Here is a 24,443-nt window from a genome sequence, read left to right as displayed (position 1 = left end):
AAATACAACCTGGATTCTTAGGCTTTGCAGATAAATGCCATAACAGCAAAGCCATCTGTCCAGTCCTACTTTTAAGAATGTTTTAGAGATGCTAAAGGTTTAAAAAAAAAAAAAAAGAAAGGACTGGAGAGATGACTTCGCGGTTAAGCGCTAGCCTGTGAAACTTAAGGACCACGGTTCGAAGCTCCATTCCCCAGGACCCACGTTAGCCAGATGCACGGGGGGGCGCACGCGTCTGGAGTTCGTTTGCAGTGGCTGGAGGCCCTGGCGCGCCCATTCCCTCTCTCTCTGTCTGTCGCTCTCAAATAAATAAATAAAAATGAAAATAAAAAGCCTGACTCCCTTGGCCCCTCCCCCCCACACCCCCAAAGTATGCTTCCTCCCAACACACGTCACTGTCCAAATCGACACAACTTCCAAAGTAAGGGAACAAGTCCCCGGTCCTACTGAAGCGGACAGTTTCCTCCACACCGGAACGGTGGTCAAGTGTGCAGTGTCGCTGGAAGAAACACGGGTGGACTGCCAGAGGACAACGTCTCTGCGGCCTCACGTGGGAGGCCGCGGGGCAATGGTGGCGCGCGGCTCGCGTCCATTATCGTTAGGTCACGATTGCTCCTTCTAGAAGAAAACTCCTGAACTCCCGGTAGGGGCGGGCCGCCCGCGCACCGAGCCCCACGGGGATCCGCATCCCGGCTGGCACGCTGGCGGCCTCGTCGAGTGACTTGCGTTTTGCGACTCTCGATTCGCCACGCCACGGTGTTGGAACGTCACACGACGGGTTCCGAATTTAATGTTTAGGAAGTCCCTGCTGTCTAGAAAAGCAGAATCTGGAGACGTCCGTGTTCGTCGGAATTTTCCCGTCGCGGTGGTCTTGGCGTCCAAGTCACCCGCTTCCCGTACCCAGCGCGCAGGGCCCCGACGACGAAAGCGCTGACGCGGACACGCAGACCGGCGTGCCCGACGCGCAGGCGCGGTGGCGGCTCGCTCCTGCGCCCGCGCCCGCGCCCGCGCCCGCCCCCGCCGGGAGGACGACGTGGAAGTTGTCGGAGCGGCGGGGCGGAGGCGAGCGCTGGGGAGCCGGAGGCCGGCGCTGGAGTAGGGAAGTCTCTGCGCAGTCTTACACGGCCCGTGTCTGAGCGCCGGCGTGGGCGGACGCGCGGCTTCATCATGGGTGAGCAGTGCGGGCCGGAGCGGCGGGGCAGAGGGGTCTTCCGGGGAGGGCCGCCGGGGAGCCGCGCACCTCCGCCGAGCCCCTCGCCGTCCGCCCCGCCGTGCGCTTCTCCCCGGCCCGGCTCGCTGGGCCGACGAAGCCTGCAGCGTGTCGCGGCCGGGGTGTCCCGGCGGCCCCGAACGCCGGTGCGGGAGGCGGCGGCGGTCCCTCCGCGGGCCTCCTGGAGGAGTCGGGGCCGGTGCCGCTCGTGGGCTGCGCCGGGGACGAGTTCGCGAGAGGGGGGTGGAGGACGGGGTCCCGAGAGGGAAGGCGTGACCTTCGTTCTTGGCCGGCCCGGGGATGGAGCTCCCCGCGGGCTCCGGCCCCGGTTCTGCTGGAGCCCAAGGATGCTAATTCTCGGCATTCTTAACAGTCCCTCCTCAAGTTTTCACGGAGGCTGTAAGTCCTGGCCCTGGGTCCTTTTCTATAACCCTTCCTCAGTTTCCTTCTTCCGCCTGTTTTCTACCTGTCTGTCAATGGTAGGAAGGACTTTATCAGGTCCCACCCACTCTCACTTTTCCCAGGTGAGTTTGTTCTGCATTCTTGCTGTCTTTTCCAAATACCACGTGTGGCGTTTTTTCTCTCTCTCTCTCTCTCTCTCTCTCTCTCTCTCTCTCTCTCTCTCTCTCTCATACACACACACACTCACACACACACTCACTCACTCACTCACATTCTCATTTACGGTGCGGATTGACTCAACCTTGAGGCATACAAGGAAAGTGCTTTAACCACTGAGCCACAGCCCCGAGCCCTTTTTAAATTTTGAGAGTATAAGTTGCCCAGCCTGGCCTTGATCTCACTCTGTAGACCAAGTTCGCCTTACGTTCACTATCCTTCTGTCTTAGCCTCCCAAGTCACAGGCCCATACAGCCAGGTCGGTCGAGCTTTTTATTCTTTTGTTAAAAATGTAACTTTTTTGCTGGGCGTGGTGGCACATACTTTTAATTCCAGCACTCCAGAGGCAGAGGTAGGAGGATCTCCTTGAGTTCGACGCCACCCTGAGACTACATTAGTGAATTGTAGCCTGAGCTAGAGTGAGACCCTACCTCGGAACTCCAAAATAATAACACCACCAACAACAACTTTTTTTCCTTAGTGGTCTTTGGTGGCAAAGAGCCTTTGCCCCAAGTACTTTTCTGTACCCTGGGTGCAGAAGGCTTCTTGGAAGTATTTCATTAGGTGTCGGATGTAGCTTTACTTTTTAGAATGACTTTTTTTGTTTGTTTGTTTGAGGTGTAGAGTCTCATTCTAGCCCAGACTGACCTGGAATTCACTATGTAGTCTCAGGATGGCCTCGAATTCATGGTGATCCTCCCACCTCTGCCTCTTGAGTGCTGGGATTAAAGGTGTGCACCACCATGTCCAGCCTTAGAATGGATTTTCTGTAAAAAGTAGTGCTTGGGCTGGGAATATGGCACATTGATCATAGGCACTTGCTTGCTTGCAAAGCCTGCTGAGCCTGGGTTAGATTTTTCCAGTACCCCCATAAGTCCAGATGCAAAAAGTGGCACAGGTGTCTGAAGTCCATTTGCAGCAGCAGGAGGCCCTAGTGGGCCATACTCTTGTGTGCTCCCTCTCCTCACAAACAAAAATATTGAATTAAAAAGACAAAATTGGGTTGGAGAGATGGCTTAATGGTTACGATGCTTGCCAGCAAAGCCAAAGGACCCAGGTTCGATTCCCCAGGACCCATGTAAGCTGGATGCACAAGGTGGCACATTTCATTTACAGAAGCTGGAAGCCCTGGCGTGCCCTTCCCCCCCTTTCTCTCTCTCTCTCTCTCTCTGTCTCTTTCACTCTGTCAAGTAAATAAATAAAAATAAAGATTTTTTAAAAAGACAAACTCAAAAATAAAACTAGTGGGGCGTGGTGGCACATAGTCTTTAATCCCAGCACTCAGGAGGCAGAAGTTAGATTGCTATGAGTTTGAGGCCACCCTGAAACTAGTGAATTTCAGGTCAGATGTGCTAGAGACCCTACTGTGAAAAACCAAGAAAAAACAAAACAGAAAAACAGACAAAAAATAAAAAGAAAATATATTAATTTATTTGCAAGCTGATTGATGGAAGAGAGGAGAATGGGTATGCCAGGCCCTCCAGCTGCTGCAAATGAACTCCAGATGCATGTGCCAATTTGTGTATCTGGCTTTATGTGGGTACTGAGGAATGTGTGGGTACTGAGGAATGGGACCAGGGTTGTTAGGCTTTGCAGGCAAGTACCTTAACTGCTGAGCCATCTCTCCAGTCCCCAAACTATTATTTTTTTTTTTAAAGTAATTTTTGTTAGGGGGGAAAAAAACAAAACAAAACACTGGGTGTTTTAATCCCAGCACTGGGGAGGCAGAGGTAGGAGGATCTCCATGAGTTCAAGGCCATCCTGAGACTACATAGTGAATTCCAGGTCAGCCTGGGCTAGGGCCAGACCCTAGTTAAAAAAACAAACAAACAAACAAAAAAAAAAAAACCATAAAATAGCTCTTGTTACATAGTGTCTTGTGATACTTACTGCACAGTGGGGAACTCCTGGTAATGGAAGAATTATGGTGCTAGTTTTCATGGCCAACGATCTCCTTGTCCCAGTGTGGACAGGTAGTTTGTTTTTAAGGGGGTAGTGAAGAGATCATGCTGATGTATTCTTACTCCATTGATGAGAAAATGAACTGAATCTATGAGGACAGTGGCTGCATTTGCAATTAGTGTTATCTTTGCCTCTCTGACATTATTATAATTATTATTTTGGTTCTTCAACGTAGGGTCTCGCTCTAGTCCAGGCTGACCTGGTATTCACTTGGTAGTCTCAGGTTGGCCTTGAACTCATGGTGATCCTCCTACCTCTGCCTCCCAAGTGCTGGGATTAAAGGCGTGCGCCACCACACCTGACGACTCTGACGTTATTTAGGACTTAGAAGTATCAATAATTACTTGTTTGATGTTGAGTAATATATTTCATTGGAAGCCAAATTACTTGTGCAGCCAGGAAAATATTATTTAAGATACCACTTTCTGACGGCAAAGTTTAACGTTTTGTGGCCCTTATTCAAAACCCAATATTAAATATGTGTTTTGTTTTTATTATCTTGTAGGTGGCTTTTTCTCAAGTATTTTTTCCAGTCTTTTTGGAACCAGGGAAATGAGGATTTTAATTTTGGGATTAGATGGTGCTGGAAAAACCACAATTTTGTACAGATTACAGGTTGGAGAAGTCGTGACTACTATTCCTAGTAAGTGTTGGCGTGGTAAACTCTCTGCTTTCTGACGAAATAGATCATATGATGAACAGACAAGGGTTCGTAAGTTTCTAGTATGAACATAAACTCAGAGGTATTTGGGATGTAGTGTCAGGTTCCCTGTCCTGGTACATAGTCAAGTTTTGCTATTTTGACAGAACGTTAAAACTTAATCTTACTGAGAGCCATTTTCTTTACTAAGATGAAGATGGTAAATACTGACTGGCTTTGATGGTATTTAAATGAAGTATGTAAAAGTACTGTGTTAACCTGTATAACACATTGGTGTTATTGTTATGAAATGGTATTGCATGATATTGTTAGGAAAGCAGTATCTGGCCTTAACTGTGTGGTGTCAGAGCTATACCTAACAATAGCAGCTGATGAGATACCTCCCCTTGACCATGCCCATGTGACCTTTTAAGTGAGCTTTTGGGCATTTGTGCAGAGGCTCTATAAGATCGCTAGCCTTAGGGAACTAGTTTCTGTAATGCTATTTCAGTGTCCTTACTGAATTTTAGAACCTAGTTTTTTTTTTTTTTTTTTTTTTTTTTTTAAGGTCTTTTGAGGTAGGGACTCACACTAGCCCAGGTTGATCTGGAATTCATTATGTAATCTCAGGCTGTCCTTGAATTCACAATGATCCTCCCACCTCAGGCCTCCCAAGTGCTGGGATTAAAGGCATGTGTAACCATGCCCAGCAGAATCTAGTTTTCAATGTTTTAATCTGTTTATTCACTACTCACCAAAATTTTAGTTTTTATATTTACAATTGTGCTTTTTAAGTTGAACCTTCAGAATGTATTTTAAAAAATTTAATTAATTAATTAATTAATTAATTTGAGACAGAGGGAAAGAAGGGCAGATACCTTCAGCTACTGCAAAAAACTCCAGATGCAACCTTTTACATTTGGCTTATGTGGGTCCTGGGGAATCGAACCTGGGTCTTTTGATTTAGCAGGCAAACACCTTAACAGCTAAGCCATCCCTCCAGCCCCAGAATACTTTTTTTTTAAAGGATTTTTTTTTTTTTTTTTTGTAAAACCCCTGAGGTAGGGTCTCACTCTAGCCCAGGCTGACTTGGAATTCACTATGAAATATCAGGGTGGCCTCAAACTCACAGCGATCCACCTACCTCTGCCTCCCAAGTGCTGGGATTAAAGGTGTGTGCCACCATGCACAGCCCCAGAATACTTTTGTTTACTACTTCTGAGGGGCATTCAACAAAGCTTCCTCTGAACTAAGAATTATGTATTTGTGGATATCCTAAAGACCATGTTTGTGTTAAATTAGTGATGTATGTGTACGCACATGCATGTGTATGTACATAAAAGCATACTATTTTAAGTAGAATATGCTAGCTAATAATGTGATTATCATTACTTGCTAAGACTTGTACTACCAATTTGATTTCTTTTTCAGCTATTGGATTCAACGTAGAGACAGTGACATACAAAAACCTTAAATTTCAAGTTTGGGACTTAGGAGGACAGACGAGTATCAGGTATAGTATGAATACCAGGTCATTTTGTGGTATTTGACATTTATTTTATTTTTTTTTGAGGTAGCACCCTCTAGTCCAGGCTGACCTGGAATTCATTATGTAGTCTCAGGGTGGTCTTGAACTCACGGTGATCCTTCTGCCTCTGCCTCCCAAGTGTTGGGATTAAAGGCATGTACCACCGTGCCCAGCTTTTATTATTATTATTATTATTATTATTATTATTATTATTATTAATAAACCAAAAATATCTCCTCTATTGTAAAGTGTAGTCCAAGATGAGGTACAATGTAGACCTGCATATTTTCTTACAGGATACTAAAATCTAAGGAACTCAGTTCTATAGATTTCACTTAAAATCTTGTTATGAAAATCCCAAGGCCTAAGTACTTGACTGAATATTTTTTAACTAAAAAGGCACCCCAGTTTGGATTTTGTCAGTCCCTCCCTCGTGAGACAGACTGTTTGGGATGCAAAAAGGTACCATATAGACCTAATGTCAGCATGGTTCCTTTCTGCAGTCAGGACTCATCATGGCATTGTGTATGTTTACTGACTGTCAGTAGTAGTTCACAATAGTACCATCAGTCACTGAATATCCTGCCTTCCACTAACTCCCTTCACTTCTTTAGTCATTGCTAAGTGTATTTCTAATTTTAGCCATTTCTACTTATGGTCATCATCAGTAATTAATGGATGTAATATAAAATCATAAAACTAGGCTGGAGAGATGGCTTAGTGGTTAGGGCACTTGCCTGCGAAGCCTAAGAACTCATGTTTGTATATCCAGGTCCCTTGTAGCAGTGATGCAAACATGCATGTTGCACATGTGCACAAGGGGGCGAACATGTCTGGAGTTTGTTTGCAGCGGCTGAAGGCCCTGGCTCACCCAAAGTCCATTTTTCTTTTTCTTTTCCTTCTTTTTTTGGTTTCCTAGGTAGGGTCTCACTCTAGCTCAGGCTGACCTGAAATTCACTATGTAGTCTCAGGGTGGCCTCGAACTCTCAGCAGTCCTCCTACCTCTGCCTCTTGAGTGCTGGGATTAAAGGTGTGTGCCAGCATGTCTGGTTCAAAGTCCATTTTTCTTAAGGGATTCCTGGCCAAAGACTTGTGAGCTGTCATGATCATTCTTGTGTATACCTTTTCTTTGAGTACATTTAGTGATTTTGTAGAGTATGCATGTCTTTTCTCAGCCTGTGGCCTGAATTTACTTTGAAACTACTTGGTCCAATGACAGAGTATTGCCACCGGTTTCTCACCTCCATGCCATCTGAGTGGGAGACCAGCATCCATCGTAAGACGCAGGACTGTCTTGTAGTCTCCATCCCTCCAGCATTGCCTGGAGTCCTAGCATGTAAATTGGCATGTCAAATTCCTTTCACGTAGTAATACATTTTCTGATTTTGAATATTCTTTAGACCATACTGGAGATGTTACTATTCAAACACAGATGCAGTCATTTATGTGGTGGACAGTTGTGACCGAGATCGAATCGGCATTTCCAAATCAGAGTTAGTTGCCATGTTGGAGGTAAGTAAACTATCATTTTTTATTATTTGAGAGAGAGAGGGAAAGTGGCAGATAAGAGTGAGTGAATGGGCATGTCAGGGCCTCTAGCCACTGCAAAAGAACTCCAGATGCATGTGCCACCTTGTGCATCTGGCTTATATGGGTTCTGGGGATTTGAACATGGGTCCTTTTGGCTTTACAGGCAAGTGCCTTAACCACTAAGCAATCTCTCCAGCCCAAACTATCACTTTTATTTTTATTTTTAATTATTTCTTTATATATTTTTTGGATTTTCAAGGTAGGGTCTCACTCTAGCCCAGGCTGACCTTGAATTCACTATGTAGTCTCAGGTGGCCTTGAACTCATGGCAATCTTTCTACCTTGCCTCCCAGTGTCGGGATTAAATGTATGTGCTACCATGCCCAAGTTTTATTTATTTACTTTTGGCTACTTGATACTAAGGTGAAACTTTTCCTCTCGGAATGGAATACTTTAGTCAATTTGGTGGTACATGCCTGTAGTTCCAACACTCAGGAGGCTGAGCTAGGAAGATCACCATGAGTTTGAGGCCAACCTGGGACTACAGAGTTCCATGTCAGCCTGGGCTAGAGTGAGACCCTACCTCAAAACCCAGGATTTTTTTTTTTTTGGCTGGGGGCGATCGAGGTAGGGTCTTGCTGTAGTCCACTGACCTGGAATTCACTGTGTGGTCTCAGGCTGGCCTTGTGATCCTCCTACCTCAACCTCCCTAGTGCTGGGATTAAAGGTGTGTACCACCATGCCAGGCTGAAAATAACTTAAAACACACACACACACACATTCTTTTAAATATATTATTTATTTCAGAGAGAGAAAGAGGCAGACAGAGAGAGGGAAGGAGAGAGAGAATGGGTGCACCAGGGCCTCCAGCCACTGCAAACAAACTCCAGATGCATGCACCCCCTTGTGCATCTGGCTTACATGGGTCCTGGAGAATTGAACCAGGATCCTTTGGCTTTGCAGGCAAATGCCTTAACCACTAAGCTACCTCTCCAGTCCTAAATATATTTTTATTTATTTATTTGAGAGAGAGGCAGATAAAATAAACATGCTGGGGCATCCAGCCACTGCAAACAAACTCCAGATGCATGTGCTGTTGTGGATCCTGGTGAATTGAACCTGGGCCCTTTAGCTTTGCAGGCAAGTGTCGTAACTGCTAAGCCATCTCTCCAGACCGAATATAACATTTTTTTCCTTTTGTTTTTTTTTTTTTTTGAGGTAGTTTCACTGTAGCTCAGGCTGACCTGGAATCCACTATGTAGTCTCGGGGTGACCTCAAACTAACAGCGATCCTTCCATGTCTGCCTCCCAAGTGCTGGGAGTAAAGGTGTGTGCCACCATGCCCGGCTTCAAAAATAACTTGTTTGGCATATTGTCCAATAATATTGGGATGGAGGGATGGCTTAGTGGTTAAGGCGCTTGCCTACAAGGCCTAAGGATCCAGGTTTGATTCTCCAGGTCCTACATAAACCAGATGCACAAGGTGGTGCATGCAGCTGGAGTTCAATTGCAGTGGCTAGAGACCCTTCATGCCTATTCTGTGTCTCAAATAAATAAAAATAAATTTTTTTTTTTTAAGTGAGCTTTTTCCACTTTACTTAGGAAGAAGAGCTGAGAAAAGCCATCCTAGTGGTGTTTGCAAATAAACAGGACATGGAGCAGGCTATGACTCCCTCAGAAATGGCAAATGCACTTGGTTTACCTGCCTTGAAGGACAGAAAATGGCAAATATTCAAAACATCTGCAACCAAAGGCACTGGCCTCGATGAGGCCATGGAATGGCAAGTATCATCTTTCCCAAGTCCCCCACAAGCGTGCTTGAAGCCAAGTGCTGTGCGTGCCCACTGGGGGCCTTTCCTCCTCAGTTTGCCCTTTCTGTCTTTTCTCCTTTTCCTCTCATCCTCTCTCATCTCTTCTGTCAGGATTTCACTGTGTGTGTGTGTGTGCGCGTGTGTGTGCAACTACAATTCTGCTTTCGCCTCCTCAGTGCTGGAACTGTTGATGTGCTTCTTTAGGTCTGCCCTAGGATAGTCTTCGTGTTTTGAGGATGTCATCTAGGTTTCTTAGCAGGTGTGATGCTGTCCTCCCACTAGTCTTCACAGCGTCTGCCGTCGTTTCAACCATAAACACCCATTTATTGTCACTTAGATGAGCTAGTATCTGCCAGCTTCTAGCCTCTTCAATTTTTTTTTTTTTTTTTTAAAGTATGGTCTCCCTGTAGCCCAGGCTGACCTGGAATTCACTCTGTAGTCTTAGGGTGGCCTTGAATTCAAAGTGATCCTCCTACCTCTGCCTCTCAGTGCTGGGATTAAAGGCATACGCCACCATGCCTGGCCCAGTTCAATATTTATCCTGTAGGAATTAGGGTAAGGCTTTCTTTCTTTCAAGAGTCTTCTTTTTATTATTTAATTTATTTATTTATTTGAGTGAGAGAATTGGCACTCCAGGGCTTCTGACCACTGCAAATGAACTCCACACACCACATTGTGCTTTTGGCTTATGTGAGCACTGGGGAATTGAACCTGGGTCCTTTGCCTTTGCAGGCAAATGCCTTAACCACTAAGCAATATCTCTCAAGCCTCAAGAGCCTTCTTGGTATGTCTCTAGTCCCACTATCTTACTGCATATCTAACTTTAGATGCCCTTGTCACAGGTCAGTGATGTACTTGTTACAGTGGATTGTCATTGATGTGTATCCATTCCTTCCTTGGGGAGCAAGTTTATTTTTACCATATCCACATGTAGCCCAGCAGTAACAGCATCTCAGAAAACAGATACTTGGAGAGCAGGATATGGTAGTGCAAGCCTGTAATCCCAGCACTCGAATGGTGGAGGCAGGATGGTCAGGAATTTAAGGCCAACCCCCAGCTTCATAATAAGTTCAAGGCTAGGTACATAAGACTGTGTCTGAAAAGAACAAATAAATTTTTTGAAAAGGTACTTGATAACTTTCTTCTAATCTGTGTTTTCATCTTAAGGGCTTTGGAATCTGTCTCCATTATGAAGTCTATATTGTAAACATTCATGTTTTAAACCTTCAAGTTACTTTTCTGAATCGGTTCTCTTTACAGGTTAGTTGAAACACTGAAAAGCAGACAGTAGTTTCATCCCATCACTTCAGCTCCTGAAAGAAATGTGACGTCACATATTTCTTTGGAGTCAGGCGTGCTGCACATGACGACGTGTTAGAACTGTGACTGCATAGACAGAACTGACTTCAGTGTTTGTAATAAAAAACAAGTACTTGGTTAGAGGGGCAAGTTGATTAAATCCCCCAAATATTCTATGTCATGTAAAATATGTCTTCCTTCTTGTGGTGAGGTATGTATGCTATTTGTATGGAATTCTTAAACACACTTCTATTAAAGAGTGCATTCTTCTTGGAGGGTAAAACCCTATTTTTGAATTAGTGGTTGCATCTTGTTTGTACAAACACTACCAATTATGTTAGATGACTTTTTTTCCTTTGAAAATGAATTATTTTCCAAAGATGAGACTCACTGATTTAGGTTAGGAACATAGTATGTATGATACAGCCTTCATTTGCTTAACTGACTAGTGTATCATAAGTTGTTTCATTCATAAGTTTTAAGTAGGTATGAGTGCTGTTTTGTTGGCTAACTTGAGTGACTTACTTGTTGTTGCCTGTTTACTTTATACGTGTACAGCAGCCCTGGGAAGGAGGGAAGGGCAGTAATGTTGCTTTATGAATACAGTGGGTGGGGTGCGTCTGTTTCCAGTAGGGCTTCTACTAGTGAGGTGGGAATGAGACTCAAAAGTAAGGCTTTTGGGTCAGAAATGTTTCATGTTATACCTAAAAATGCCAGCATTGATAACACGATATTCTTTAACGCTTAAAACATAATTATGCTAAAGACAGATATGGTAGCACATGCCTAGCATCCCAGCACTCAGGAGGTAGAGGCAGGAGGGTCAGGAGTTCAAGGCCAGCCTCAGTTCTGTAGTGAGTTCAAAGCCAGCCTGGGCTACATGAGAACCCTGTCTCAAAATTCAAAAAAACTTATGCTAAGGTAGTCATAGAACATTCAAAGAATGCTTATATATAATCTTGCCTATACTAGTAAAAGTGATCAGTGACAGCAAAAATCCCAAATGGCTGTATTTAATGAATTCACAAACCAATATGGAGAAATATGAAAGTAAATAAATGATTCTTAAGAAGCACTGTAAGATGTCTTTACTGCCTGTCATTGCATTAATTTGCAATTGGTAATGTAAATTGGTTAACAATAAAAACCTTAGCCAGTTGTGGTGGCATACACCTTTAATCCCAGTACTCGGGAGGCAGAGGTAGGAGGATCACTGAGTTTGAGGCCGGTCTGAGACTGCTTAGTGAATTCCAGGTCAGCTTGGGCTAGAGTGACACCCTACCTCGGGGGGGGGGGGGAATCCTGGATTTAAATATTAGCCTTTGGCTGGGGAGATTACTCAGTGGTTAAAGGTATTTGCTTGCAAAGCCTGATGGTCCAGGAGCGACTCCCCACTACCCAAGTATAGCCAGACGCACAAAGTGGTGCATGTACCTGGAGTTTTGTTTACAGTGACAAGAGGCCCTAGTGTGCCCATAATCTCTCTCTGCTTACAAGTAACTAACACATTTTCTAAAATTAGTCTTGCTGTAAGCCATAAATAGAATCCAGTCTTCAGAGATATTTCCAACTACCCAATACCAACTGTAGTGTCATTCAAACTGGGGAACTTTGCTTCCTTCAAATAAGTTGGGAAGCAAGCATTTTAAAACTAGGTGCTGGTAGAGATGTTGGCTTTAGTTGCCTTTTCCCCCTTAAACTTGTGGACATCATTAATGTAAGCGAATGTACTTTTCACCTGTGGGGTTCTTTGTTTTGAGATAGGGTCTTGCTGTGTATTCCAGGTTTCAATCTCATGGTGACCCTCTTGTCTAGCTTCCTAGTGTTGGGATTATGTGTATTCCAACATGGACAGCTTGAGACTCTTCATTCTTTTTGTTTTTGTCCCTGTTCATAGCTTGATTTCTTTGAAATCTTCTTTTGATAGCATCTTCCTTCAGGCATAAGTCTTCCTAGTGGAACTAATACGAGTATGAATGTACTCTTGGTGGGCCAAGGCTTTCTTTTTTATATTTGTATTCCTAGTACCCAGTATGGAAAGTGAACATTATGCTTATCTGAGTATTTTCATAGTTAAAATAGTAGATACATGCTTGTCAGCTAGGAGAATAGTAGTACTGCACTTTACACTGGAGTTCCCTTCTGGGCAACGGCACAAGGCTGGGACATGCAAGAAGACATTGCTATGCTTGTTCACAGGGGGCTGTAGTTCTGATATACTGTGAAAAATACAAGTAGAAGATCCTGCCTGGCTTGTAGCTCCTTCCACTGTGAAGCTGATCTTGATGCCATTGGCTTATGCATAACCTGGAATATATCCTCCTAAAGTTTGTTTTTACAGAAAGAGAATCTGAATGAATATATAAAATATGTGTGTGAGAGAAAGAAAAAAGCACCAAGCAAGATCAAAATGGGTTGTTGTTATCAGTGTCTACACTTTCAGCCTCATTTCTATAAAACAAGCCCTGGAAAGATGATAAAAGGTTCCCTTGAGTGCTACCATTGTATTTCATAATGATGGTTGGTAGTTGTACAGTGTTGTGATCACAGCAGACATATTAGAAATTGAAGATGATGGATTGTTACCTTGACTATTTGACATGCACTTTAAACTGGAAATAGAAGTTCCAAGAGCAGGACCATATTTCATTTGCTTTTTCTCTTCCTTGATGTCTAATGATACACCTGGTACATACGAGGCACTCAATAAACATTGGTTAAAAGTAAAGATGTGTTCAGTATCACTAGTTGTTCTTTCTGATAATTACCCCTTTCTGGTTCTGTCTTTTGAGACTGGGTCTTGCATATGTAGTAAGCCTCCTACCCTGTACTACTGTGTAGCTCAGGATGGCCTTGAATTTATGCCAGATCTGCCATAGCCTTTGGGGTGCTGGGATTACAGGAATGAGCTACTATGCTTGTCTTAATATTTTGGTTTTTGATTTCTAAACTTTATGAAGGTTTTTATTTTTATTTTTTGTTTTAGTTTTTTGAGGTAATGTCTCACTCTGGTCCAGGCTGACCAGGAATTCACTGTAGTCTCAGGCTGGTCTCAAACTCACGGTGATCCTCTTACCTGTGCCTCCCGAGTGCTGAGATTAAAGGCGTGCGCCACCACGCCGGCTTAAGCTTTTTTTTTGGGGAGATGAGGTCCTGCTATCTAATATCCTGCGAGGCATGACGACACACACCTTTAGTCCCACCACTCAGGAGGCAGAGGTAGGAAGATGGATGTGAGTTTGAAAAAGCCAAAACAACACAAAAAACTACCAGATGCCCCATCTTTTTTTTTTTTTTTTTTTTTTTGGTTTGGTTTTTTGAGGTAGGGTGTTTTTTCTAGCTCAGGCTGATCTGGAATTTACTATGTAATCTCAGGGTGGCCTCGAACACGGCGATCCTACCTCTGCCTCCTGAGTGCTGGGATTAAAGGTTTGCGACACCACTCCCGGCTTTAGATGCCCCATCTTATTTTGGCACATTATAAACACCTGAGAAAGGTGAGCATTCCCATGAGACTGCATCCATGCCCGGTTGCTGAAGAGAAAGCAGGATGATGTATTTTGTTTCTACATATGGCATATTCTGAGCCCACGACTGCAGACTTGCAAGGACCATGGGTTTAGGGTTCTCAGTCTTGACTCTACTATGGGACTGTACATCAGGAATACCCTCAGATAAGTTACTTGCTCTGAGTCTGCTTCATGTGTTTGACGAATCAGCAAACACCATGAGAATTAAAGTATATGCAAAATGCCTAGCAGGATGGATCTTCCTGACTTCAGATACACTGCTACTGAAGAACACTGCTTCAACCTGGAGTGTAGTCAGGCAAAAGATCTGGCTGAACACCAAAAGAAAACTGCTTGTAAATAAAATGACCAGGGGCTGGAGAGATGGCTTAGTGGTTAAGCGCTTGTCTGTGAAGCCTAAGGACCCCGGTTCGAGGCTCGGTTCCCCAGGTCCCATGTTAGCCACATGCACAAGGGGGCGCACGCGTCTGGAGTTCGTTTGCAGAGGCTGGAAGCCCTGGCGTGCCCATTCTCTCTCTCTCCCTCTATCTGTCTTTTCTCTGTGTCTGTCGCTCTCAAAAAAAAAAAAAAAAAAAAAAAAATTAAAAAAAAATAAAATGACCATAATTTCAGTTGTAAATCATCAGCGTTAGAAGCAAGATACCATATACTTATTTCTATTTTGCTTTTGTATTACTAGTTCAAGCCATAATACTTACTTTTTTAAATTATGAGGTATTTGGGCCAGTGTGGTGGTGCATGCCTTTAATCCCAGCACTTGAGGCAGAGAGGAGGATTGCTGTGAGTTTGAGACCACCCTGAGACTGCATAGTAAATACCAGGTCAGTCTGGGCTAGAGCGAGACCCTACCCTGGAAAAAAAAAAACTATGAGGTATTTGAATGCAAAATGCACCTGCAATTAATGAAGCCAAATATGCAGACCTTGGACCATAATACCAAATATGATTACTAGTACATTCTGTCCCCTTCCCACCTCTGCCACCATACATTATGTGCTTAAATCTGTTCTTTTCCAGGACCCTATCTTGAAATACTGAAATCTCTCCTATCTCGGTTTAGCAAACCAGCTGAGAATGCTATTCAGCTTTTAATTAACTTTAAACTCACGTACGTGGAGAGTGGTTATGGGTTCACAAAGGAGTATCTCCAAATAAACGAATACCCCCATCTACTGTGTGACAAATCTCTGAGTGTCTGTGCCCGTGGCTGAGATTGCCAAACTCAAAAGCAACGAAAACAGGTGTCCGTGTGACATGTGACTTTTCTGCAGGATGAGGTGAGGAGGGGGAGTGCACGAAGGGCAAACTCCCAAACTCTCCTCATCCTCATTACTCTTCCTTGCAGACTGTTCTAGAATAACTAAAAATTTCCCAGAAGCAAACAAAAAATAACTATAGTTTCCCTGATGAGACAAAGGGATATCTTCTATCACACAAATGTCTCCAAGATGTGCCTTCAACTTGTCAAAAAGACCAGACACAGCACAAACCTGCTTTTGTTTCCAGAGGGCTCCTGGAAAGCTTGGGACATCTGGAGTACACTGAAGTCACTAAGGTGGCTCGAACACTTCGCCAGCTCCAGCCGGGAGGACACTCCGTGAGGGTGCGGCAGATGCCAGCGTGACCCGGTGTCCAGGGACTTGCTGCTGAGATCCCTCAGCTCCCCAGGCTCGCGTAGGGCTCGGGTGGGTGCGGCTCCACTGTTACTGATGCCATCAACGCTGTACCAAAAGAACCTCGTTGGGGTCCTGGGGTCAGCAACAGCTCTTATTTTTTCTATTTTAAATTCATTTTGTTAAAAAGTTACATTTTCAAGTGCATGGGCTGTGGAGATGGCTTAGTGGTTAAGGTTAAGTGCACGTCCTAAGCAAGCATAACAGCCTAAGACCATCTCCAGGACCCACACCAACAGCTGGATGGGGCCATGCTCGTCTCTAAGCTTCATCCCATGGGGGCCAGAACCCTGGGAATTGCTGGAACTTACCAAAAAAAGAGCAATCTACAGGATCAGTAGGAGACTCCAGCTTAGTAAAAGCAGGCGGAAGGGCGGGCACAGACACACATGCACACACCAGTGAAAATTAAGAAAACAGGGATGGGAAGGTAGCTTAGTGGTTAAAGGTGCTTGCTAGCCTGGGTTCTGTTCTCAAGCCACCTAAATAAGGGTGATTAAAAAAATAGCTAGGGGGCTGGAGGAATGGCTTAGCCATTAAGGCACTTTCCTGCAAAGCCAAAGGACCCAGGTTTGATTTCCCAGGACTCAGGTATGCCCGATGCACAAGGTGGCTTCCTTTGTGTGATTTGGGTTGGGGGGGGGGCTGGAGTCCCTGACATGCCCATTCTCTCCACCCTCCCCCTCAAATAAGTATGTATGTGGCCAGGGCTCTGGTGTTCCTTTGCAGCAGCAACAGGCCGTGGTGTGCCCACACCCACATCTATCCAAATAAATAAAGAAATTTATTTATTTATTTTAGAGTGACAGAGAAAGAGGCAGAGAGAGTGAGAATGGGCGCACTAGGGCCTCCAGCCCCTGCAAATGAATTCCAGACACGTGTGCCCCCTTGTGCATCTGGCTAATGTGGGTCCTGGAGAATTGAGCCTCGAACCAGGATCCTTAGGCATCACAGGCAAGCGCTTAACCGCTAAGCCATCTCTCCAGCCCATCAAATAAATAAAAATTTAAAGTAAACTATTCCTTAGTATCAAATGCTTTTTAGACAATGACAATACAGTGGTAAACATTTTTATTAAAAATACATTATACATATAAATCTATGCCAACGTTTAACTCCTGTTATTTTTTTTTGAAGCAGGGGCTCACTGCAGCCTAGGGTGACCTGAAACTGTAATTCAGGTTGGCCTTGAACTTGGAGCAACCGTCTTGCCTCATCCTCCCAAGTACTGGGATTACAGATGTGCAGCCAGCACACCTGGCTTCCAAAGTTTAAGTTAAATAAGAAAATCTGCTGTGACTTCAGCGCAGTAGAATATACAAGAAAGTCTGTACCCCGGGGCAGGAGTAAGTTCCAGGTGGGAGCCCAGGGAGGCCTCATTCCACCATTGCCAAGTCTTTCAGGCTGTGGGTCTTTTGTCTCTTGGCCTTATAGCCTGGACGCAGAAACTCGATCTTTCTCTTCTTTGCCTCACTTTTATTTTTATGCTTCTTCAACTTCTTCTTGGCAGCAATATCAGGATTGGTTACAAACTTGGGATAGAGAGAAGCTTTGTATTACTTTTAAGTATGTTAAATAATCCCCATCAAATCAGATGATGTGCCGTTTCATTCAGCTTTAAACACAAAGGCAATACATTCTCATTAATGAAATACTGAGCTCACCTCTCAAAGCTTCAACCTTTCCACCTTGGGAAGCATGGCACATTCAGATTGAAAGTGGTTATTAAAGACAGCGAACAAGCCACATTTCCAAACAGCACACTCACCTCCACAGCTTTCCTCTTTTTCCGAAGTGCCCTTTTCTCACTAGCCTGTTTCTGTACAGAAGCAAAAGCTAACGAGAAGCACTCGAGGCCAACCAGCTTTTTGAGTAATTCTATGATTTCCTGGGACAAGTTCTTCAGCAAAGGATCTAGTCAACAGAAAGTAAAGTCAGTGCCTCCCGTGTCACAATCCACGTGTAACTTGTGTTTGTTCATCCTTGTATGGGCTCTGGGAACTTTATATCCTGTTAGACATGGTACTACCCAGGCCACAGACTTTGCAATCAAGTGCCTTTAACCACTGAGCCATCTTCCCAGATACCCCACTTTAAGGACACTTTCTCTTAATATTGTAGGACTTAAAATACTCTGCTCTGATACTCTGCCTTGAACTCATGGAGATCCTTCTACCTCTGCCTCCCAAGTGCTGGGATTAAAGGTGTGAACTCCCATGCCCAACTTTTTGATAGTCTCATGATATAACCCAGGAAAACGCTAGATTCCCAATTCTGCCTCACTGCACAGTGCTGGGATAACAGGGGCGTGCCACTATGCCCAGCAATAATCTATGAAGTTTGAGAATCTTTGAATAAACCTATCCTCAAGAGTAGAACACCATTTTTTTTTGGGGGGGGGTTGGTTTTTTGAGGTAGGGCCTCACTCTAGCTCAGGCTGATCTGGAATTCACTATGTATTCTCATGGTAGCCTTGAACTCATGGCGATCCTCCTACCTCTGCTTCTTGAGTGTTGGGATTAAAAGAATGCACCACCGCGCCCAGCTAGAACACTATGTTTTTTTTTTTGTAGTAGGGTCTCACTCTGCTCCAGGCTGACCTGGAACTAACTACGTAGTCTCTGGGTGGCCTCAAACTCAGGGTGATCCTTCTACCTCTGCCTCCTAAGTGCTAGGACTAAAGGTATGTGCCATCATGGCTGGCACCATTTTTTTAAGAGAGACAATTCACTTTTAACACAAGAATGCATACAGAATTTAACATGAAATACTTGTTTGCCAGCAACTGTCTTAATACCTCACAAGTTTGGTTTCTGAAGCTCTGGCAAAGCGGAAGACAGACAGGAAGGCGACGCCTAGGAGAAGTCAGGGTTACCTTGCTCTGCATAGGTGCTGTTCAGTTCTCGAAACAGGGGCGCGATGATCACGGGGAGGTAAGGCTTCACCCTGTCTGCTCCAAGGTCCAATGCTACAGCACCCAGGAACTTAAAGATCCAAGTTCTCTGAAAGGAAAAAGCTTTTTTTATGGAAATGATTCTGTTTAACATTCCTCAGGAAAAACACATAGCATTCATTTGGAACATAGGATTCAGTCTGTTTGGGGGCAGATTAAAAAAAAATTATTTTTATACAATCTATTTTAAATTTTATTTGTAAGCAGAGAGAGACAGGAGAGAAAGGGGGAGAATGGGTGCACCAGAGCCTCTTGCTACTGCAAACTCTAGGCACATGCACTACTTTTGTGTGTGTGGTTATGTGGGCACCAGGGAATCAAACCTGAGTTGTTAGGCTTTGCAGGCAAGCATCTTAACTCCTGAGCCATCTCTATAACCCTGGGACAGATTTTATTATAGTTCTGGTTTAAAATGTGGAGTCCCAACGATTTAGCCAGGGTGGTGGTGGTGGTGTGTGTGTTTGGGTGGGGGATACTAATAACATTTAAGCACTTAAAAAGAACAAAAAAAGCTTTTAGTCACTGTCACACCTTTAGAAGGTTTCTGGGTGAATAGGCAGCTTCCAGCTTCGCCGCCCGGGACAGCTTCTGGATCAGCCACAGCAGCGTGGCTGGCCTGCAGGGCTCCTCCTTCTCTTCTTGGTCAGACCCCACCTTCCCATCCGCGCCAGCCTGGCCGTCTCCTAAGTCTTCCGGTTCTCCCAAGTCTTGCATCTCTCCTTGCCTGTCCTCACTTTCGCTTTCAGGGTCCAGTAAGTACAAGACTTTTGCAATGAACAATAAATTCTTAACAACCTTTTAAAATAGGGGAGGAGGTTAAATCTTTGAAATAAACATGGTTCATTAGAGCCCAAGCTAAAACAGTTAGAAAATGTAAATAACCAGACAAGGGTTACATTGTAAAGGCAATGGCTACAATTCTAGTAATTACTTTTATTTTCAGTTATTTGCAAGCAGAGAGAGAGGAGAGGGAGAAAGACAGAATGGGCACACCAGGGCTTCAAGCCACTGCAAATTAACTAGACAAACTTGCCACTTTGTGCATCTGGTTTTACATGGGTTCTGGGGAAGTCAACTCAGGCCTTTAACCTCTGAGCCATCCCTTCGGCCCATGGTAATTCTTGTTTGTCCGTAAAGCATGTCCAGACTCATTTTCATCCATATGGCCTAGTTCTGCCCTGTTAATGCCACAGCATAGGGGCAAAAATGCCTATAAAATAACTATTGCCATCTTTAAAGACAGCCTTTGTTACCACATTAAATTCCCCCCCCCTCCCCGGGCAGGGTATCACTCTAGCCCAGGCTGACGGGGAATTCACTATGGAGTCTCAGGGTGGCCTTGAACTCACAGTGCTCCTCCCACCTCTGCCTCCCAGTGCTGGGATTAAAGGCGTGCGCCACCATGCCCTGCTTCTCCCATTAAATTCTTTTAACTATTCTATATAGAAATAATACTTGACTGGCTTGACAGTTGCTTCCAATTCAATTTTTATAGAGCTCTGTCATTACTATCAGGAGAAACATGCTTAGTCATATGTTTGCTCAAATATGAAGTGAGTGGTCAGTTTGATTCAAGCATCTTTAGAATTCTTCCATCCACTGAATGGCTATTTCTTCTCCCCTGACACTGCCACATAAAGGAAGCATGCTGTTGTGCATTTTTATCTTGTTTTTTTGAGGTAGGGTCTCACTTTAGCCCAGGCTGATCTGGAATTCACTATGTAGTCCCAAGCTGGCCTCAAATTCACAGCAATCCTCCTGCCTCTGCCTCCTGAGTTAAAGGTGTTCATTACCACCCCTGGTTAAAAAAAATTTTTTTCAAGGCTGACCTGATATTCACTATGTAGTCACAGGCTGGCCTTGAACTCACAGTGCTCCTACCTCTGACTCCTAAATACTGGGGATTAAAGGCATGTGACACTATGCCCAGGGAAAATAACTTCTTTTGGCATGTTTTCCAAACCCAATGAAGCATACTAATTAAACAAGTTAAGGCTGGGGAGTGCCCATTCTTTCTCCCTCCCTTTCAAATAAATGAATAAAGTATTTAAAAAAGAAGTCAATATTTTCCATTTTGCTTCAAACTTATGGCAACCCACCTGCCTCAGCTTTCTGAGTGTTGGGATACAGGATGTAAGCTGCTACACCCTTGGCGTAATGAAGCATGTCATAACTTTTTGTGACCAACTCTAGGGCTGGGATTATAGGTGTGAACCTTCACACTTGGCTACAGGTATATTTTATAATATGGAAACTCAGCCACTATTTTTTTTTTCCCAAGTCAGGATCTTACTCTAGCTCAGTCTGATCTGGAACTCATTCTGTAGTTCTAGGCTGGCCTTGAACTCATGGCAAGATTACCATCCTCAGCCTCCCAGAGAAGGTGTGTGCCACCATACCCAGCTCATAGCCTTTGTGTGTGTGTGTGTGTGTGTGTGTGTGTGTGTTGTTGTTTTCCAAGGTAGGGTCTTGCTATAGGCCAGGCTGACCTGGAGTTCACTCAGTAGTCTCCGGGTGGCCTTGAACTCATGGTGATCCTCCTACCTCTGCTTCCCAAGTGCTAGGATTAAAGGCACGCACCACTACGCCTGGCTTCATAGCCACTTTTTTTTTTTTTTAATTTATTTATTTGAGAGCGACGGACACAGAGAGAAAGACAGATAGAGGGAGAGAGAGAGAATGGGCGCGCCAGGGCTTCCAGCCTCTGCAAACGAACTCCAGATGCGTGCGCCCCCTTGTGCATCTGGCTAACATGGGACCTGGGGAACCGAGCCTCGAACCGGGGTCCTTAGGCTTCACAGGCAAGCGCTTAACTGCTAAGCCATCTCTCCAGCCCCATAGCCACTTTTAATGGTTGAATTATTCATCTGCTTCTAAGGAGAGAGAATTCTAAGATCACACTGTATAATGCCATTCTTTCTCTTTAACTTACAGGAGTATTAGAAGGAAATTCAGTATTACAGTTTATTGGAAGGATAACAAACCAATTACCAACCAACTGTTCCTCTTTAAACCTTTCCTCACTAACTAGAATCACTGTTAAGGCTTAAAATAAAGAGATTAACAGACAGCTCCCCACTATAGCATTACTGGGCACTGCACAAGAAGCCAGAGTTATCCCAACACAGTTAGGCAAATGTGTACAGCTGGACAAGTACTGGAATATATATCTATGTTTCATCAAAGTTCACCAAACATTAAAATTGTTTGATTAAAACAGTCAGGCGTGGTGGCACACACCTTTTATCCCAGCACTTGGGGAGGCAAAGGTAGGATTGCTGTGAGTTCAAGACCAGCTTGGGACTACAGAGTGAGTGCCAGGTCAGCCTGGGCTAGTGTGGCCCCTACCTCAAAAAAGAAAAATAAAAATTAAAACAAATAACAAGTGTAAGCCTGTTCTTAGACTATTGTTAGAAGAGCAGGTTTCTTCTGTTATGATGGGAAGACTCTACTTCTTACCTGTTCTCCTAGAGACTGATCCAAGAATTTGGAATGCAACTGATGACAAGAGGCTAGAGAGATACTTTTCATCTGTGGAAAGGAAACAGACATTAGCAGACAAAGTAGCACATTTGCTGATTGTTTAAAACAAAAACAAAAAACTAACCACAACAGCCAGACATGGTGGAGAGTTCCAGACCCATAGCAAGACTGAGACAAGAAACAGTGAGAACCTCCCTAAAAAAACTGGACACGACAGCAAAACAACAAACAATAACCACAGTGCAACAGATATGCTGCATTTTGCTCTGTGTGCCCACCTGTATAGGTCTAGAAAGAAAAAGACTCATGATGGAAAATTAACAGTTCCCTTCCACCTGCCCCAAGCAGTTCAATCTAAACAAACAAGACTTTCATGTTCTGAGGAGTTACAGATCATGATCTCTCACACTACCAGCATAGCTATATTTTGCAACATACTAATATTTTTTTCTTTTCTTTTCTGCCATCCACTCATTCAATATTTATGCAGCTCTATGAACCCCAGACAGATATATTATCTCTACCTAACATTTTCATGAGCATTATTTCATTTAGTTAAAAACAAGGTTATGGGCTGGAGAGATGGCTTAGTAGTTAAGCACATGCCTGTGAAGCCTAAGGACCCCGGTTCGAGGCTCGATTTCCCAGGACCCACATTAGCCAGATGCACAAGGGGGCGCACGCATCTGGAGTTCGTTTGCAGTGGCTGGAGGCCCTGATGTGCCCATTCTCTCTTTCTATCTGCCTCTTTCTATCTCTGTCTATCACTCTCAAATAAATAAAATAAACAAAAAAATTTAAAAAAACAAGGTTATAAAGGAGGCAGGACAGACAGTATTTACTTTCCAATGCTGGTAAAGAAATAGCAGAAGAGCTGGGAGTGGTGGTACATGCCTTTAATCCCAGCACTTGAGGCAGAGGTGGAAAGATTGCCATGTGTTTGAGGCCACCTTGAGACTACATAGTGAATTCCAGGTTAGCCTGGGCAAGAGTGAGACCCTACCTCGAAAACCAAACAACAAAAAACCAAAAACAAACAAAAGAAATAGCAGAAGATAGACATGTAAATAGATAAATTCTAAGATGATTAGACTAGTGGTTTACAAATTATTGGAAAAGCCTGGCCTTGAGGGCGACCTCTTCTCTAGTAACTAACACTCCTACTGACTCACACTTGTGTGAACAAGTCAGCTGAAGAGTGTTTCCTGAGGGCCAGCACCAAGACAGTTACAAACACCAGAGCCAACATAGCACACAAGGGGAGAAAAAAGGTTTTAGAAACGTGACCTTAAAAACCTATCTACAAAGCCAGCCAGATGTGGTGGTGTGTGTTTGTGATCTCAGCGCTCAGGAGGCTGATGCTGGAGGATCCCAGTAAGTTTGAAGTAAGCCTGGCCTACATACCAAGTGCCATGCTTGCCAGGGCTCTCTAGTGTGACCTCATCTTAAGACAACAAAACAACCATCACCTTTTGAACAAGGTCACTTGTTAGGAATCTGACTGCTATTGGATCTAGGAGCTTCTTTTTGGTCTTCTTGGCTTTCCATTTTTGAACAAGCTCCTCTGGTTGGCAAGATGCAAAGAGTAGTCCAAAGATCTGGGCTGCTGTGAACCACACCCAGTTGTGTGGGTGTCGCAGGTGAGAGTGCACATGACCTGGGGGGGACACACATACATTTTTAGACACCTCACAACATCACAGTGCTCTACTAGTAACATGACTTTAGTGTTTAACTGGGTATCCACTATGTGCTTGGAATGGGAATCAAAGCAACAAACTATAAAATCAGAAGATCAACTCTGCATGGCAAATAATGCTGAAGCTATGCAAAAGCCTAAAGGTTCCTGTGAACACTTCACTTTCGAAAGGCATAAACAGATACATGTCTATTGCTAACAGTGGCTCCCAGTAGCTGTCTGGAAAACTATTGATAAGGCTTTCTATTGCCAGGCACAGGCCTAAGTGTGTGCAACATAATGACCTTATTTAGATACCACATCATTTCTCTGAAGTGGACTTGTCATTTCTACCTTACAGATGAGGAAACCTATTCCTGAAAGCCAAGTGTCATGTGGAGCCACAATTGGGGCCCTGGTCTGACATTACCCAGAACTTATGATGTTTCAGCACAGACGGCACACCATTATCCATGCATCATACTTGTCAAATGCAATGTGGTTGTCACTGCATGGTCAAACTATGTC

At 44.1% G+C, this 24,443-nt stretch overlaps 2 protein-coding genes and 1 pseudogene across 2 annotated transcripts in view; 1 reads left to right on the top strand and 2 right to left on the bottom strand.

The window, feature by feature from the left end:
* The window catches only part of LOC123453228, a 50,147-nt pseudogene extending 49,459 nt beyond the window's left edge, over window positions 1-688 (bottom strand).
* A 327-nt stretch (window positions 689-1,015) lies between these two features.
* Window positions 1,016-13,326, top strand: Arl1 (ADP ribosylation factor like GTPase 1). The gene is made up of 6 exons (XM_045152940.1): window positions 1,016-1,171; window positions 4,296-4,433; window positions 5,862-5,943; window positions 7,359-7,470; window positions 9,091-9,269; window positions 10,560-13,326. Exons 1-6 carry the CDS (start codon window positions 1,168-1,170, stop codon window positions 10,588-10,590), a joined length of 546 nt encoding a protein of 181 aa, XP_045008875.1. The 5' UTR covers window positions 1,016-1,167; the 3' UTR covers window positions 10,591-13,326.
* A 3,529-nt stretch (window positions 13,327-16,855) lies between these two features.
* Utp20 (UTP20 small subunit processome component) overlaps window positions 16,856-24,443 on the bottom strand; it is a 101,123-nt gene continuing 93,535 nt past the window's right edge. Inside the window, exons 57-62 of the mRNA XM_045151870.1 lie at window positions 23,707-23,894; window positions 22,214-22,285; window positions 19,286-19,549; window positions 18,677-18,803; window positions 17,570-17,715; window positions 16,856-17,333 (exon numbers count right to left, since the gene is read on the bottom strand). Coding sequence (XP_045007805.1) covers window positions 17,178-17,333; window positions 17,570-17,715; window positions 18,677-18,803; window positions 19,286-19,549; window positions 22,214-22,285; window positions 23,707-23,894 — 953 coding nt within the window. The 3' untranslated portion in view covers window positions 16,856-17,177. The remainder of the gene's footprint in view (window positions 17,334-17,569; window positions 17,716-18,676; window positions 18,804-19,285; window positions 19,550-22,213; window positions 22,286-23,706; window positions 23,895-24,443) is intronic.

The sequence above is a fragment of the Jaculus jaculus genome, chromosome 6 (assembly GCF_020740685.1).
Source record: "Jaculus jaculus isolate mJacJac1 chromosome 6, mJacJac1.mat.Y.cur, whole genome shotgun sequence".
Classification (NCBI taxonomy): Eukaryota; Metazoa; Chordata; class Mammalia; order Rodentia; family Dipodidae; genus Jaculus; species Jaculus jaculus.
The sequence above is the reverse complement of the archived record's forward strand: the minus strand, read 5'-3'. Positions and strand labels throughout refer to the sequence as shown.